This window comes from Sceloporus occidentalis, unplaced genomic scaffold (genome assembly GCF_023333645.1).
Source record: "Sceloporus occidentalis isolate IW3139 unplaced genomic scaffold, rSceOcc1.0.p SCAF_5, whole genome shotgun sequence".
Classification (NCBI taxonomy): Eukaryota; Metazoa; Chordata; class Lepidosauria; order Squamata; family Phrynosomatidae; genus Sceloporus; species Sceloporus occidentalis.
The window spans coordinates 169,672,975-169,692,047 of NW_028316985.1; the positions used below are offsets into that span (position 1 = coordinate 169,672,975).

Consider the following 19,073-nt stretch of genomic DNA (forward strand, 5'->3'; position numbering starts at 1 on the left):
CAAGGAGATCATGTGCCTACTCATCCCTGTAAAGAAATCTAAAAATAAGCAAAATACTGTACCCTGATCCAAAAAACTTACAGAATAGAATAATTTTAGCAGAATGATGAAAACTACAGTTCAACAAATCTGGATGGCAGCAAGTCGAAAAAAGATGATTTACAGGGTTCTGGATTAACAAAACAACAAATAACTTTTTAACGATATCCCAATATCCCACTAAGAAAACCTGTCTCTGGTTGATTTTGGTATGATTTAAACTAATCATAAATCCAACACAGTTCAGCAAGAAAAACCTTGCCTTGCTCAAAAATCCACCATGATCAACTGTTGCATTTTTGGTCTTCAAAACCACATGTAAGTTATACACCAAAGCACATCACTTAGTGTATTTGCACAAAACAATATGCCAGAATTACTAAGAATTCAGGACTCTTGTAGCACCTTTGAGACTAATTGAGAGAAAGAATTTTGTAGCATAAGCTTTCACAGTCTGAGTCTACTCACTCTGATAGACTGGAGCCTGAAACACATGAGCAAAATAAAGTGCCTTCTGGGCACCTGGGGGGGAGTGGTGTTCAAATGATGCACCCCCCCAAACTGCGTGGAACTTGTGCCAAGGCTGCCCAAACCCAGCCATAAAAGGAGCAGCAAAAAAGCCAGTCCTTGTTGGAGGCCCATTCAGGCCTGTGGCAGAGGACCACTTTAAGAGTGGGGTATGCGGTTGCTGCGGTCCCAGGGCAACTGCATGTGGAACAGCCTCTGGCCACTTTTTCCTGCTCATCTGCATGATGATGACTCTGATGAAGTAAGCCCAGTCTACAAAAGCTTATGTTATGAACATCTTTCTCCCAGTTAGATTCAAAGGTGCTACAAGTTCCCTTTGCATACTGACTCAGTCTAACCACAGCTGTGTCTTCAAATAAGAATTTAGGCCTATCATCTATGCAAGCAGCATACTGCTAAATACTATCTGACTGGTACTGCTTGGTTCTTCCCATCAAGAGGTGTGGCAAATCTAACAAGGGAAGCACCAACACTAAATGTGTAGTGTTACTCCTAGTTTGTTGCTTCCCATCAAGGAAGAATTAGTAACTAAGAAAACAACACGGTTTTGCAATCCTAGCTTTGCAATTCCAATGAAAAAAGAGACCACATTATAAATGATCCATGATTTCCAAAAGTCATGAAAGCAAAAACATGGCAAAAATGGATGCCTATGGTGCCATCTAAAAGCTTAACTAACCTGGCAAGTTAAAACAAGACAATCAATTTAACATTTGGTTAAAATCATTTATGTCCCAAAGGCTTTAATTTTTTTTTTAAATGTTTTGACTTGATGCCAGAATACCACCAATGTTGGGCTGAACTGGGCCTCTAAGGGGAGGATATACCACAGTGGGGGTACTAAAGCACAGAAGGCCCACTCCCATGTCTTTCTACATTGTATTATCCCCACTGGTGGGACAGAGGCGGGTTACAGACTGCCCTCAAGCGGCCGTTCTCCCGCTGCCGCCATTTGCTGAGGAGGGAAGCCCCAGTGGCCAGACCGCGAGGCTTCCTGGCGCAGTGAAAAAGGAGCGCCGAAATGGAGCTCCTTTTCAAAACACGGAAGTGGCGCCGTGAGGGGCAAAGCGCGCCCTCGCGGCGTCACTTCCGCCGTGACACGTCTGGATGCTATGTGTCCAAGACGTCAAAATGGCGGCGCCCATGTGGATGGGCACCGCCATTTACGACGTGCTCCGCGCGTGTTGGGGCCGGGGCCGGTTAGGAAGGGGCAACTCTTCCTAACCCTACCACGCCCCTTCCTAACCCTAGCACACATGGAGCGCGTCGTAAGTGGCGGTTTGTAATCCGCCAGAGAGAAAGGCCTCTCCAACAAACCCGAGTCCTTTGCAGGCATAGATAGGGAGATTTTCTACATGTTTATGAATCAGATAAAACAGAACTTACCAGTTTTCTCTGACACATCTGACGCTGGAGTGGCTGGTCTACTATTATGATCAATGACAACATCATCTTCCCTATCAACAATAGCAGCATGGCCTTCTGAAGCAGCAGAAACTGAAGCATGCTTATCTACAGCATCCAAAGATGAAGAAGCAGCAGCCTCCTCCTGATCTGCAGGAAGGCCAGGAGATGGAGCATTCCCTTCTGCCATTTTTGCTTTCTTTTCAAAGCGAAAGCGGTCTAAATTGAACAAACTCATTATCTCAGCTTTTCACTTCTGCCAGTTTAGGGAGTTGAATGTTGCAATTCCTGGGGGATGTTAGTAGCACCATATAAATCAAAAGTATCTGGAAGGAGAAAAATAGGATGTTAGTGGAAAAGATATATAGAACTTTTGTGAATGATGGACATCCCTTATGCTAATACCGTGCAGCTGAATTTATCATTCAGTCCCTTTTCTTTTATATCTACTATTTCCATCAGTTTTCTTCAATTTGGTGCCCTCTGAAGATTTTGCAACACAAATCTTATCTTCTCTGACCACTGGTCATGTTGGGATTCAGAATCCAAAATACCTGAAGAGTTAGAGAAGGCTAATCTAAATTCCTAAAATGCTTGCATGTTTAAATATGTGCTTTTGATCAACCGTCACTTAAACATTCTTTTATTACTGTAATGCACCTGTTTATTCTTTGAGGATATAGTGGTGATAACTATTTATCTTCTTGCTTCCTTCTTTTGGGGACTCATAATGCTTTGTCTTGCATTTCTCTCCAAAACGTTCATTAAACACTTGTCAAAAATATACACAAGTTGGGAATGATCTATCAGTAGAATGATGATGTGCACCTTTTCAGCAAGTTTTGCTGTCACAGTGATAGTTTCGTATATGAATCTGATACAGGAGCATCCCAACTCAACTAATGGTACAATGACTCAAGAATAGAGATGCCTATTATACATTTCAGAGGGGAACCTATGTTAGTCTGTTGTCCTTCTTGCAGAGTCCTCTGTGATCGGTTACACCGATCTCATCTGATGCATTTATTAGCGACTGGCAATATACTGTAAAGCATGCTGTACACTCCTTCAGCTTCTTAACATATATTTATATTTATTTGTTATATTTATATTTATTTATACATATGCACATAAAACCATATTAGCACATGCTACAGAAGGCTATTCTGTCACTGTTTTGAAATTCCAACTGGTGTAAAATGCCCTGTAATTGCATTGTCCCAGTTTGAGATTGGAATACTAAAAGCCATTACAACAGAAATCAGGATTGTTCACTATTAATCCTTGTATGGAACTGAAGCTGCTACTTTTGATCTCTATACCTTTAAATATGTTAGACACTGGGCAGCTCAGAAACCATTTTTATAATGATAATGCATCAAAATATTTTGGAGGACCATCCTCTTGGCTAAGGCAAGTGTATGTGTCTTCCTGTAATTATTTTACAATAGTGCTTGTAGCTGCAGGACTTCATGCTCCTTTCTGTGTCTTTCAATTGATCTGTTCACTTAGGGTGACCCCATGAATTTCAAGGGTTTTCTCAGGCAAGGAATACTCAGAGGTAGTTCTGCCCGTTCAAGCCCCTTTAATGTTGGAATCAGGCTTTTAATAGCTAAGGACTAGTTTTAATACACTTGCATTTTTATGGGTACTTCTTCATACTTTTACATCAAATTAAAGTTTAAATCTACCCCATGCTTTTAGAATGAGGCAAATCAGTAAGCCTGCACAAAGTGAAGTCAGACTGGACAGAACCCTTTCCCAGGACCCCATCCCACCCCCACAAAGTTATTTTCACCCAATCACCATTTACTTTCAGCTCCTCTCACAGATCATGGGACATCTGAACAAGGAAGCATTTTAGGCTTCCATCCAAGTAAGCCCATTCTCCCTCTCATAACCCAACCAGGACCTTAATCTACACCATGCCTTGAAGGCTTGTTGTTGTTAATTGCCTTCAAGTTGACCATAGGCTAGACACATCCAAAATTCCCTGTCCTTTACTGCTTTGCTCAGGTCCAGGCCTGTGACCTCCTTGATTCAAATCTAACCATCTGGTGTATGGCTTTCCTCTCTACTACCCTCCTCCTTTCCCAACATCATTGTCTTGGCCAAAGTACGACAGCCTCAGTGTAGTCATCCTGGCTTCCAGGGGGATTTCAGGCTTTATCTGCTCAAGGACCCTTCGTTTGTATTTTTGGCTGTCCATGGTATCCGCAGCACTCTTCTCCAGCACCACATCTCCAATGAATTGATTTTCTTCCTGTGGGGTTTCTTTAGCTTCCAGCTTTCACATCTGTACATGGTGATGGGGAATATAATGGCTAGGAAGATCCTAACTTTATGCTCAGTTTTATATTTTTACACTTCAGGATCTTGTCTAGTTCTTTCATAGCTGCCTTTCCCATTCCTAGGATTCTTCTGATTTCTTGACTTGCAGTCTCCATTCTGATCAATGATTGATCCATGGTATTATTGAGCCAAGGTATGGGAAATCTTTTAACTATTTTGATTTCCTCATTGTCTAAGCATGAGTGCTGAGGATACCATGGACAGCCGAAAAGACAAATAAATGGGTCCTAGAACAAATCAAGCCTGAGCTCTCCCTGGAAGCCAAGATAACTAAACTGCGATTGTCTTATTCTGGCGACCTCATGAGAAGGCATAACTCATTAGAAAAGCGAATAATGCTAGGAAAGGTAGAAGACAGCAGAAAAAGAGGAATAGGAGGGGAGATGCATCATCAAAGTGTCATATTTTGTTGGTATTCATAGAATAATAGAGTTGGAAGAGACCACAAGAGCCATCCAGTCCAACCCCATTCTGCCATGCAGGAAATCTCAATCAAAGCATTCCTTACAGATGGCCATCCAGCCTCTGTTTAAAGACCTCTAAGGAAGGAGACCACAATACACACCGAGGAGAGTCTGTTCCACTGTCGAACAGCCCTTACTGTCAAGAAGTTCCTCCTAATGTTGAGGTGGAATCTCTTTTCCTGGAGCTTGCATCCATTGCTCTGGGTCCTAGTCTCTGGAGCAGCAGAAAACAAGTTAGCTCCCTCCTCAATATGACATCCCTATCATATCACGTCTTAACCTTCTCTTCTTCAGACTAAACATCCCCAACTCCCTAAGTCGTTCCTCATAGGACATGGTTTCCAGACCCTTCACCATTTTAGTCGCCCTCCTTTGGACACGCTCCAGTTTCTCAATGTCCTTTTTGAATTGTGGCGCCCAGAACTGGACACAATATTCCAGGTGAGGCCTGACAAAAGCAGAATAGAGTGGCACTATTACTTCCCTTCATGTAGACACTATATCTCTATTGTTGCAGCCTAAACATTTTCTGCCCTAAGTGCAGTACCTTACATTTCTCCGTATTGAATTTCATTTTGTTAGATGGCTGGACTCAACCAGGAAGGTCACAGGCCTAAATCTGTAGGGCCTGAGCAGAAAGACTGAGGACATGGGGTCTTGGAGATGTCTCATTCAAAGGGTCACCAGGAGTCAGGGCCCACTCAAAGGCAGTTAACAAGGACTAGCCCCTTTCTTCCCCTCTTCCTGCTGCCCTCTACCTTTCCTAGCATCATTGTGTTTTCTAGTGAATCCTGGCCAAAGTACAATAGCCTTAATTGAGTCATCTTGGCTTCCAGGGAGAGATCCAGTCCTAGGCTCCATTTGCTTGGCTTCTTGGCCATCCACGGTAACCTCAGCATTCTCCTAACCCATCTCAAACGGATCCCCCCACTTTCTATCAGCTGCCTTCACTGACCATCTGAAGCTTCCCTCCAATTTAGCCCACCTCCCCCTCCCCTACAGAACTCCATTCTCTTTCCCATGACCCAGCCTTTAATCCCCCACCAAGACTTAGGTCCAGAACACACTGCAGAAATAATCCAGTCCGAAACCGCTTTAGCCGCCCTGGCTCAGTGCTAGGGAATCCTGGAGTTTATTGTGGCACCGCCAGAGCCTTCTCTCCGACAGAGGAGGCTCAATGTCTCACAAGACTACATTTCCCAGAATTCCCTAGCATCGAGCCAGGGCAGCTAAAGCGGTCCTGAACTGGATTATTTCTGCAGTGTGTTTTGGACCTTACTCCCAAATATCCTCCTCCTTTCAATCTTCATCATCATCATCATCATCATCATCATCATCATCACACAACAGTTGTGTGTGTGTCCCCCACTCCCCCAATTTCTTTTGCTTTCCACCATCTTCCCTCTCAATCATCACCACACCTTTTCCTTTCCTTTCCACCATTTTCCCTCACACTTCCCCCATGCCTCCATCATCTCCATCCCGATGTCTGTCTGACTCCTTCCTTCCTTCCTTCCTTCCTTCTTCCTGCAGAAGAAAGAAAGGCCCAACTAACACACACAAACGCCTCCTTCCTGACACCAGAGATCCTCGTCGCCAAGGGAGAGGACGAGGCACTCCAGGAAAGGAAAAACCAATGTCGGATACAGGGCCCAAATCAAAAGCACAAAACACTTCCAAGATGGAAATGTAAACCCGTGCTGCTTTAGCCCTGCTCAAAATGGAGGACGTTTTGGAACCCCTCCTGCGGGCAGTAAGCCTGAAATGTAGACAGCAGGCCATGTCCTGGAAAAGGAGGACGCCTCTGGGCACACTGCCTTAGAGGACAAACGGAGGACGTCCTGGAAAAGGAGGACCCTGCGCTTAGCCCTGGGCCATTTTGCAGCTCCTATTGGAGGAGAGGCTGAAAATGGAGGACGGGTCCTGGAAAAGGAGGACGGGCCTGGCCCCTCCGCCTCACCCGCAGCGTTCCCTGTCGGAGGGGAAGGAGACAAAGGGAGGCATAATCAAGGGCCGCGGGGGCTGAGGCGGGACGGAGCCTCTCCTCCTCCTCCTTTCCCCGGTGTCGTTTTCCTTCCTTACCCCGCCCCCGCTCCGATGCGGCGGAGGAGAAGCAGCAGCAGCAGCAGCAGCAGAAGCCGGGCGGCGTCTGGAGCGGCGCGAGGCGGAGCGCGCGCGGCTCTGTCTGAGGGGGAAAAGATGCCTGAGGAAGAAGATAGAAGAAGCAGAAGGCCGGCGATGGCGACACAACGAAGCGACGCCTTTCGCTGAGGGAAAAAGACCAGAAAGGAAACGGGGAGGGGGCGGAAAGGGGGGAGATTGTACCGAAAAGGTGGCGCTTAGTGATGACGTCACTGAACAGGCTGCTGCTGCTGCTTTTTTCCCAGCATCCCTAGGTATTTTCCTCCTCTCTAGAAAGGAAAGGGGAGAGAAAGGAGGGAATTCTCGCTTCTTGTTTGCGCGCGCATACCGGGCTCGGCAGGGTGGGATGCGCATGCGCTGGAGTCGGCCGTCGCAGCAGTAGTAATAGCAATAGCGTCGACGATGGACGCGGTTCGACAATGCGCCTGCGCGACAATGTACCAGCCGCGTTGAGGAATATAGAATCCTGGAAGAGGAGGCGTAGCGTAGTGGTTTGAGCGTTGGACCATGGCTCTGGAGACCCGGGTTCGATCCCCAGCTCAGCCAAGAAGAATTGTAGGGAGCCACTGTGGTATATTGACTAGGACTGGAGAGAACAGGGTTTGAATCCCACCCTAGCCATAGCTATGGAAGCCCACCAGGTGACCTTGGGCATGTCACACTCTCTCAGCCTCAGAAGATGGCAATGGCAAACCTCCTCTGAGAACAACTCCCAAAATAAAATAAAAAAACCAAACCCGTGATAGGGGTCCTCTTAGTGTCACCATAAATCAGAGCCATTGTGACTCAGCAGTTGACTCTGGGAGGCCAGGGTTCCAATCTCCACTTAGCCATGGAACCCCACTGGGTTTATCTTGAGCAAGTCACACTCTCTCAGCCTTAGAGGAATACAAATGCAACAAATCTTGCCAAGGAATCCCCAGGATAGGTTTGCCTTAGGGCCACCACAAGCCACAAATGACTTGGGGGAAGGCAAGGTAAAGACTGTGCCATGGAGGAAAGAATTTGGGAAGCTTCCTTTCTGAACTACAACTCCCAAGATGCCCTAGTCGCAGAGTTTCTCAAGCTTTGATCCTCCAGCAGCTTTGGACTTCAGTACCCAAAGAAGCCTTTGCCAGCATGGCCAATGGTGAGGAAGTCTGGGAGATGAAGTCTAAAACATCTGGAGGACCAGAGGCCTAGTGGCTTGTGTTGGCTGCGGGATTCTGGGAGTTGTACTTTAGAAAGTAACTTTGCTAAGCTCTGCTCTGTCCTGCGGAAATCATTCAAAATCTGACTGGGTCGTTGAAGATACATTTTGTTTGATTAAAATGTTTCAAGCGATAGACCAAACTGGGGTAGACAATGTGTGGCTCTTTGGATGTTGTTGGACTTGGGCTGCATCCACACTGGAGGAATACCCCGGTTTGGCACAGCTTTAACTGCCCTGGCTCAGGGCTATGGAATTCTGGGCGTTGGAGTTTGTTGTGGGCCCAGAGCGGAGCTACCACAAATGAGTTAAGAAAGATAAAAACATAATTAAGTAAGACAATAGCTGAGGGAAGTTTAAAAGCTACGACACATTCAAAACCATGTATGTGTGCATTTTGAAGTAAATTAGTTCCCAAAGGCTTTAAGATACATCCACGTTTGGCTTGATGTTTGAAAGAAACCAGCATGAAAGCCTCTGGATGAAAACCTAGCATTTCCTTTCTCATAGGCTTTGTATACAACACAAACCCGCCACCAGTCATAGTACTCCATAGTGCACTAAATGGATTCGAGTTGTGACTTTTAAATGCTCCTATATATTAACAGTTGGACTTTCTTTGGTAAGATGTACACACTTGTGAGTCATGTGTGTCTCTTATCTATAGATGAGATGGAATAACAGAGGCTGGATGGCCATCTGTCAGGGATGCTTTGATTGAGAGTTCCTGCATGGCAGAATGGGGTTGGACTTGGTGTTCCTTGTGGTCTCTTCCAACTCTACGCTTCTGTCTTAACGTAAGATGGGTTAAGATAGCTACACCTTTGGTGAACACTACTATAGTAGGTGTTCCATGTGTAGGCGACTTGAAAGCTTCCTGTGTCAAGCATTTTTCTATGCTCATTTTGTTCCCAGTTCTGGGTTGATGGAGCACTTGCAGATCTTGCTGTGGAATAAACGACAACAATGAAGCAGTACAATGTGACAAAATAAGGCTGTTTTCATCTTTTCCTGGAAGACTGAATTTAGCTCCCCGAAGCCAGAATGCTAGCAACATTGCGATAGTATGAGGATCTGCTTTATATGGGATCAACAGATTGGATCCTAGCTGTGCAACAGAAAATGGGAGTAATGCACAAGAGCACATTCAATGAACCTAAAATAATTGATAGTTAGCTCAGATATAGATAATTCCAGATGAAGAAATTTGGCTGAGTGCTTTAAAAAGTTTACCATGCTTGAGACGTCATTGAACAATTTTAAGTGTCAAGAATAGACATACCACCTATCAAAGATGAGCTAAGAAAAATGCAGAAAACTATCACAGTATATGTTGGAGGGGCTACACTGCTTTAAAACAAAGCAATATATGATCTTTTAACCATTAGAATAACAGGTTACATATCTTCTGAGGCATGTCTTCTTTTCCTTCACTTGGAAAAAACAACAGCTCTTTCACTATGTTCCATATGAACATGAAATGAACAAAGAACCATAGAGTGCCTGCTGCTTTTAAATTAAAATTCAACAATTAAAAGTAATTGATTAGTTTCAAAAAATCAAAAGTGCTTTGTCTCTCCTGATGTTTTTAACTGCAGCTTCCACAATCCCTTACTGTATCATTGAAGTCTAAAACATCTAGCACAGGGGAGAGCAACTACAGAGACGCTGTGGGCTGCATTTTCGGTTTCTGAAGTGCCTTCCCTGATGGGCAAGGCTGATAAAAGATGGATTGCTAAGGGTTATGTAGTTCAGAAGCAAACCAAGAAAATCAGACGACACAAATGTGACCCAAGTGCCCTGGTGGACAAGAGCCCTGGTGGCACAGTGCTTAAATGCCTGTACTGCAGCCACTCCCTCAAAACCACGAGGTTGCGAGTTCAATACCAGCAAAAGGGCTAAGCTCAACTCAGGCTTGCATCCTTCCAAGGTCACTAAAATGAGTACAGCGCGCCCGCGCCATACGCGGGCACGCCTTACGTGGCCTTGAGCATACGCGCTCAAGCCGCGGGGCGCGCACAGGGCGGAAGGGGCGGCGCGTCCCATTCAATTGAATGGGCGCGCACGCCTGTTGCGCCCCGCGCGCGCCCACACCGCCGTGCACGAGCCCCATTGTTTCCAATGGGGCACGAGCATAGGCGGAATTCGCCTTACGCGGAGGGATCTGGAACGGATCCCCTGCATAAGGCGAGGACAGACTGTACCCAGATTGTTGGGGGCAATTAGCTTACACTTTGTAAACTGCTGAGAGAGTGCTTAAGTGCACTGATAAGCGGTATAGAAATGTACTTGCTATTGCTGTTGCTGTCTCTCTTCTCATAGCTGTGCAAGCTGGTTAGTAACAGAAGAAAATTAACTCTCCCAGTCTTTTCTCAACCTTAATAGCTTTTCCTAGCCTCAAACTGTGAAATTAATGCAAAAATATCATAGAATCATCATATAGTTGGAAGAGACCACATAGGCCATCCAGTCCAACCCCTGCCATGCAGGAACTCTCAATCAATGCATCCCCAACAGATGGCCATCCAGCCTCTGCTTAAAGAAAAGGAGGGGAATCCACCACTCCAAGGCAATATATTCCACTGTTGAACAGCTCTTACTGTCAGGACGTTGGACAAGCTCATAAATACAAATTGACCCATTCTGTGTTTGGCCATGATGCTAACAGGGATTCAAAAACTCATGTTTGATGAAGAGGTGCAATTTATTACTAATTCAAATCATAACATTTATTATGTCAGCTCCCAATCTACTTTAGGAAGGTGGGGCCATACTTGTTTTTACAATGTTGGATCTGTTAGATTTGTACTCATTACAAGTATTCCCAATTTGAACCATGCATATTGCGGTCCAAACAGAAGGAAGGTGTGTCGAAGCACTTTCGGAATGCGCACAGAAATTTATCCATAATCCAAAGAAAAGTTGAACCATAGATGAGAGTAGGCTGCCCACAATGGATTTCAGAAATATTGGTATTAAGTAGAACTTGGAATTGATCATGGAGTGGAGTTGCAGGAGTTGGACTAACAGCAATAGCTTTCCATTTGTTCCAGAAAGTCACTGTTTTGACCTTGTGTTCTATGCCTTCCAGCATGAGTACACATATGTAAGAAAGTGAGAATCAATATATCTGGCACTGCCAAACTAAACTGTTCTGCTTCTCAACACAAAAGGAGACAGCCAACAGAAGGCTATAATGATTGAGCAATTATGTACCTCACATCAAAGCAAGAAACTGAAGAAGGCAGGATATTGGAAGGAAAACAGTTGCGAGGTGAAGGGTGAAAACAAATGAAGAAAGAGGAGAATGAAGCTTAAGTATTAAGGATCCACAAATACGGGATTATGAACAAGGCAAAGCTTGTTAAATGCTAAAACAACTGTGGAAGTTTGTATAATATGATGGTAGGTGGATTATTATCTTTTTTACACTGTTTTAAATATGTAAAGACTGTGTAATTACTAAGAATTGCTATAATGACAACTGTTATGATCTGAGATGGGTTCCTGACCAAAACACACAAAAAAAACTGGGCATAGAACCAACTGAGAGATGCCGCGCACCAGCCAAGAATGTGCTTTGTAAGAAGCTAAGAGGCTGATAAAAACGTTTGTTGTTAGACCTTGGAAGTGCTGGTATAGAGCTGAAAATCCAAATGGTAAGTGACTTCTCAGAAGGATGTCCTAAAGACATAAGGGATTTCTGTGTACATCAAAAGAACTACAGTTTGATAGAGACTCTAACAATCATCACAGCGAGTGCTGAAAATAGAGTTAAATGGCTGAACTGTACCCAAGATAAATCTTGTAGCACCTTTGAGTCTAACTGAAAGAAAGAATGCTATGGAATATTTCTTTCAGTCTCAAACGTGCTACAAGATCTCTCTACATACTGATTCTATATACTAACATAGCTATATCTTTGAATTGTACCCAAGATAGATCATCAAGTCCCATTGATTTCAACTGTTGTACCCATAGATATGACTAGGGCTTCATCTGAAATGCAGAAGTAATGCAGTTTGATACCACATTAACTGCCGTGGCTCAGTGGTATGGAATTCTGGGATTATTATTATTATTAAGTTTTATTTATATAGTTCTATAAATTCACACAGTGCTGTACATACAATCTTTTTAATAAGACGGTTCCCTGCCTTCAGGCTTACAATCTAAAGACACAACACAAAAGGAGAAGGGAGTGGTGGTAGGGAAGGGGATCAAGTCCAGCAGTTTTTCTCTCCCTCTGAGGCCTGGACCAAAGCAGATGGACTGGAGGGAGGGCTCTTCTTGATTGATTTGTAGTTTGCTGTGGCACCAGGGTGCTCTGACAGAAAAGGCTAATAATAATAATAATAATAATAATAATAATAATAATAATAATAAATTTTATTTCTATTTCCTGCCTCTACCTGTGGATCGAGGCAGGATTACAACAGTCAGTATATTTCAGCAATAAAAACATATCAGCTACATATACATTACTATCCATACAATACAATAAGTCGACTCTCCATAGAAACATACAATACTAACAGAGGTGAGATGTTTTACAGCAGGTTTGGTGGGTAGGCTCGCTGGAAGAGACCTGTCTTCAGTGCTTTCTTGAAAGCATCCAGAGTGGTAATAAGACAGATCTCTTCCGGCAAATAATTCCACAATTTGGGGGTCATGGCAGAAAATGCTCTGTGGGAGATAGTCACTAGCCTGGTTTTTATGTAGTCTAGTGACTTTCTCCCAGATGTTCTGAGAGTGCGGGGCGGATTGTGTAGGGAGAGGTGTTCCCTTAAGTAACTTGAGCCCAAGCCATTTAGGACTTTAAAGGTGACAACCAACACTTTGTATTGGGCCCGGAAGCTAATTGGCAGCCAGTGAAGAGATTTTAGTATTGGTGTTATATGGTCAAACCATGATGCTCCGGTGACCAATTTAGCTGCTGCTTTTTGAACTAATTGAAACTTCCAAACTTGGTACAAAGGCACCCCATGTCGAGCGCAATACAGAAATCTAGATGAGAGATTACCAGTGCAAGTACCACTGCTTCAAGATCCTTTTGGTCCAGGTAAGGGCGCAGTTAGTGTATCAACCGAAGTTGGTACCAAGCACTCCTAGCCGTCACATTTACATCTCCCAGAATTTCATAATATTGAACTATGGCAGCTAACGTGGTATCAAACAGTATTATTTCTGCAATGCAGATGCAGCCTTAGTTTGGATCCAACCCACTGTGGGTTTAATTCATGAAGCTTAATTGTGTGCCCGTTATTTTAAATTCGTTGGGGTACATTACAGTTATCCCTGTTTTTTCTGGTGATTATCTTAGCAGTTTAGGTACAGTTCAGGAGTGGGAAATGCCTGTTCTCCTAGGCATTGCTGGACTGCGGTTCCCATCACTCCTAGGTAGTATAGATAATAGCACAGAATGATGGGTGCTGCAATCCAATCCTGTGCTAAGCTCCACACAAAGGTTCTGGAATCTGAATCTAGGGTCCAAAACATTGCAGAAATAATCCAGTTTGAGACCACCTAATTTGTGTTCCACCTTTTTTGGGGGGTGGGAAAGCTCTTAGAATAGCCTATAGGCACATAAAAGACATAATAAATCAAAGAAATAAAAAAGTAACAAATATAGAAATTAAAACAATTCAAAGAATATAAGGGGACAACAGTACATGGGTGAGAGTGCAGGCCTGACTGCCTTGGAGTCACCTATCAACTTATGCCAACTCCATCAATTTCATTGTGCTTTCTTAGGTAAAGAAAACTCGGAGGAGGTTTGCCTTTGCCTTCCTCTGAAATACAGTCTAGAACACCTTCTAATCCTTGGCAGTCTCCCCCGCCATCCAAGTACTAACCAGGCCTGACTTTGCTTTATTTCCAAGATCAGATAAAAGCTGGTGCCTCCAGATTTGGCCAAACATACTGTATATACTCATGTATAAGTCTAGAAGTCTGAGTCAAAATGTTGATCCAAAAAAAATGAGTTGACTTATTCACGGGTCAATGTAAGTACTGTATTTTAACTTTATTTTAAAAGGAATTATCCCCTTCTGAAAGGCAAGAGTGTGTACTGGAAGACTTGATCCTACTCTATCTGCTTATCCATGCAGCCTTTAATGAGCACATACAGTTAAGCCTGCTGGAATTTTGTAAGTTCTTTCCCATTTTTTCCCATTGCTTCTTCTTCTAGATCCTTTGCTACATGCCCTTAAGTTTTACCCTTGACTTATCCATGGGTCATATCAAAAGCCATAATTTTGGTCTCAAAACCTCCCCTCAACTTATACATGAGATCAACTTATACTCAAATATACAGTCGCCTCTTCTTATACACGGATTTTTTATACACGGATTCAAGCATCCACAGTTTGAAAATGTTCAAAAAAGTATAAATTTCAAATATCAAACCTTGATTTTCCATTTTTTATAAGGCACACCATTTTTCTATGTCATTATTTTTAATGGGACTTGAGCATCCACAGATTTTGTTATCCATGGGGGATCTTGGAACCAAACCCCAGCATATAACAAGGGTCCACTGTATACAGTACTTGTTTATTGATAACCATTGGCCACTGATCCCTGGCAGGTTTCCAGGTAAGAGAATTGTACCCTATGGACACAAATACGCTGCAGGTCCCTGGCACACTTGGGGAAAAAATTATCAGCCCCCAACAACAGATAGCCCGAGAAGCACTGCAATAGATGTTTTTGGATTGAAGATCCAACAGCCCTAGTCAGTGGTGAAGTGTGCTGGGAACTACAAGAACATCCAGAGGGCTGTGCAATTCCTACCTCTACTTGAGCCATACTGAATCTCCTGTACTGTTATATAAGTTGATATCTACAGTCCACTTAAATAGGCATGTAATTATAATTGTAGGCAGGATTGAGCTATTTTTCTCCATAATAAGGTGACATAATGTGCATTACAGATATACTGGCTTCATCTAAATTTCCCATTAAGTTGTGATACAAGGTGCTTTGTGGAGATCGCTAACCTGAATTGATCCCCTCAAAATGCTTTTTATGGCTGTGCTCCTTTGGGATGTTGACAAAATGCTGTTTAATATAGTTTTGGTGCCAAGTGCATTCTAAAGGAGGGATAGAAATTGTGCAGCCCTACAGATGTTCTTGGATTGCTCCTCCCAGCAAGTGTATACAGCACCATCAGAGGTCAGGAATGCTGGGAGTTGCAGTCCAACCATATCTGGAAGGTTACATCATTCCCACTCCCATTTTGAAGGAAAATGGTATCAATGACAGATTTTGGAAGTAAGTAGTTATAATTACTTTTGTTTTATTCTTTTTTGCAATAATAAGGAACATAACCAACTTACATTACACAAGTTGGAGCATGTTTGGCACATGTCCAGAGAAGGGTGACCAAAATAGTGAACTGTTTGGAAACCATGCCCTATTAGGAGCGATTTAGCCTGGAGAAGAGACGATTAAGAGGTAATATGATGGCCTGTTACAGACTGCCAAAATAAAGCTGCTTCGGGTCTCTTATGAGGTATGCTGTTTAAATGATGCATGCATCCTAAGAATCCGGAAGCTGCACCAAAGTTGCACTCCAGTGCTTAGGAATGGAGTGTGGCTTTGGCGTGACCTCTGGACTCTTAGGACCCATGCATCATTTAAATAGCATACCTCCAAAGAGGCCTGAAGCAGCTTTATTTTGGCAGTCTGTAACAGGCCGATATCTCTTTTTAAATATTTAGTTTTCACTGTTCTTAATTATTAACTTTGTATTATTTCATGCTAATGTTTCAATTGTCTTACTCTTTGATGTACACCGCTGTGATCGCTGGAATAGCGGTATAGAAATAAAATTTTATTATTATTATTATTATATCATATTGCAGATGGAGCAAGTTTTTCCCCCTGCTGCTCCAGAGAATAGGATCCAGAGCATTGGACTCAAACTACGTGAAAAGAGATTCCACCTCAACAGTAGGAAGAACTTCGTGACAATAAAAGCTGTTTGACAGTGGAACACATTGCCTTGGAAAGTGATGGAGTCTCCTTCTTTGGAGGTTTTTAAATAGAGGCTGGGTGGTCATCTTTTGTGGGGTGCTTTATTTGTATATTCTTGCATTGCAAGTGGTTGGACTGTATGCCCCTTGAGGTCTCTTTCAACTCTGGTTCTATGAAAATTGGGACACATGGGGCCAAGAAACAACAAAGTGTATTCAAGACAGCAGATTATTAATGATTTTTTTTTTACTCCACAGATACCCAGTATGCTTTGAAATTGCCCTGAAACCTGTTAGTTTGGGAGAGTAAACTGCAGCACAGGGTCTGTGGAATCCTGAAGTGCACGTTGAGGCCTGCTTCTAAATCTTGTATAGAATTGATGGAAGGTATTTCTAATATAAATTTTGAGCCACAAGACAAGCTGTCAATGGCAGATGGGATTTACTTGATTGCCTTAAAAAAGATATGTTTAAACTAGCTTACACATCTGTAGTTGAGAAGGTGGTGGAAAACTCCCATATGTAGTACATGACATTGTTGTGACAACAACACCATACTCCCACGGTATTTTGAAGAGGGAGCCTTTGGTGAATAAGGTCTGAGGTTGAAACTGTCACAGCAGTATCTCCTCTCTTGTTTTAACAAAAGTGCTCTTTAAACTTTCTCTCGCAAATATAAAAGACCACAATTAGTTGGCAGTCCTTCACACTTCCAGTATCCCAATTGGTAATAGGTTCCCAAGAGTTATAGGGGGTTGCTTCCATGTTTTTCTTTCATAAGCACTGTGATTCTACTTTAAATGTCATGACTGCATCCTCTTGAATCCTGGGATTTGTTTAGGGAGGCACTAGAACTCTGGCTGAGAACTGTAAATTTCATTCCTTAGATTGCACATCTCAGGAATTGATAGGATGGAGCTATGGCAGTTAAAGTCGAACCACAGTGCTATGACTATAGTGAGAAAGGGTCTTTAATTTAGGTATAAGAGTTGTTTCAGCATATTTGTTCATCTCAGAGAAGAGTGGTGGTTTGTTTAGCTCTAAAACAAATGACTCTGAACTAAGGTCAATGCAAGCTGAAGTGCCCTCATTGCCTTCTTGTTTTCTCTGCAATGTTGCAAAATGGACCTGCCTCCTTTAGGGTAAATTCTCTGGTTCCTGTTCAAGCTTTATAATGCCTGCTCCAAGGACACACCCCATGATGTTCCCTAATACATGCTGCAAGGTGTAAATAGTGGGATCAGTTTTGTAAAAATAATGCAAGTTTGCCTCTTTCCATAATGCCAGAGAAGTTCCTGTGGGTTTTTGTACCAACAAAGATCAATGACAAATTCTTTTCATCCACCCAATGAACCACACCTAGTGATAATAACATCCTTTTTATTTCTTCTGGTTCTGAAAAATAAATGTTTACCAGCCTGAACAAGCCCAAAGTGATTGATGAAATGCTTGTCTTCTTATAATGCACCTTTAGTCAAAGCTACATGACAGAAGAATCAGACTACTGCTACTACTAGTAGTGGTGGTGGTAATAACAATAACAATAGCAACAACAACAACATAATATTTTCAGCAAGTAGAATAGCTTCTGGGGTTACAACTATTATCTTAATTGTAGTAGTAAGTACTACAATGAGATTTTCTGCTAAAAAAAACCCAAATCACACAGGCTAAGTTAGCCTTACCCAACTTGGAACCTTCTAGATATGTTGGACTTAAATTCGTAGTATCCCTAGATAACATATAGACCAACAGCTTGGCTGTACAGCTTTGGTACAGACAGTATCTCCCTATACAAGCCTACCTGAGTTTTAGGATCTTTGCAGGAGGGCTTCCTCTCAGTCCCACCACCATCACAGGTACAGCTGGTGAGAGCCCAGGAGCACTTTCCTGATGGCTGCCCCCAGGTTATGGAACTCTCTGTCAAGGAGGCTTGGTAAGGCTCTCCTTCCTCTGTCTTTACTAACAGGAAAATATCTTAATAAGCAGACATTCAGTTTTTAGCTGTTCGGGGTAATGCAATAGGTGTGATGGTTCTTAATGTATAAGAGATTTCAATGTGCTTTTAACTTTAAAATTCATGTTTTTAAGTGGATTATATTGAATGTTTTTTAATTTTTTGTATTTCAGACTGTTTTTGCTGTATAGTTTTAACATATGGTGTAAGGTCCCATGTGAAAGAAAGGTGGGATACAAATTAAATAAATAATTTAAAGAAAGAAAGGACCAATATACAAAGATTGGGAAAGCCAGTCTGTAGTCTGAAGATTTCTTCTACAACAAGCCCAAACCTGGTCATTGTGGGGATGGATGACTGCCCTTTATATTCTTTGGTTTTCTGGCTGACTTCCCGGATGGAAGATAGGTCAGATACAAATGCCATTTGCGATTAAGAGTAGGAATGGAGACATTCATAGTGACTTTTCTTAGCCCTAGCAAAGTGCCCATCCATATATGTGTGGAATGAAGCTTTGTAAGCTGTAGCACATTTTCTCTGCCCAGTTGTTCTGCCCTCATTATAGCAGGATTTCCGAGTATCATATGTCACTTTTTCTTCCTCAGAGTAAATGGTAACCATGCACTTAAGTGGTGAAAAAATGAATGATGCCCTTAAAAACAGTATGGGGTGGATCTACGCTTCCTGTACCTGGTGTCTGTGATAATTTAGAAACATAGCATAGCCCTTTCTATTAATTTCATTTACCTCAACTTAAGATTCTGACTTTCTGACACTGTAGAGTATGTGGGAATGTGAACACAGAAAATTGCATACTCTCCCAACAGTCCTGATTTGGAAGGGACTGTTCCAATTAATCCTCTGCCATCCTGCTTTTTCATTGTGTTTAAAATATCCCAGTTTCTCTTTCTTTCCATTCCCCCTCTTTTTCTCCAGCTTCCTTCAGTTGTTGCAAACTGAGCTCAAAGTGTAAAAGTAGTTTGCACTCAAGTAACTCATCAGGGGAGAAGAGAAAAGAG

At 42.8% G+C, this 19,073-nt stretch overlaps 1 protein-coding gene across 2 annotated transcripts in view; it reads right to left on the reverse strand.

Moving 5' to 3' along the window:
* SMARCAD1 (SNF2 related chromatin remodeling ATPase with DExD box 1) overlaps positions 1 to 7,217 on the reverse strand; it is a 58,475-nt gene extending 51,258 nt beyond the window's left edge. The window contains exons 1-2 of one of the 2 annotated variants that reach the window (XM_089526111.1): positions 7,113 to 7,217; positions 1,954 to 2,297 (exon numbers count right to left, since the gene is read on the reverse strand). In XM_089526111.1, coding sequence (XP_089382237.1) covers positions 1,954 to 2,209 — 256 coding nt within the window. In that variant the 5' untranslated portion in view covers positions 2,210 to 2,297; positions 7,113 to 7,217. The other variant, XM_089526110.1, reaches the window with a different exon arrangement.
* Between the last annotated feature and the right edge of the window lie 11,856 nt (positions 7,218 to 19,073).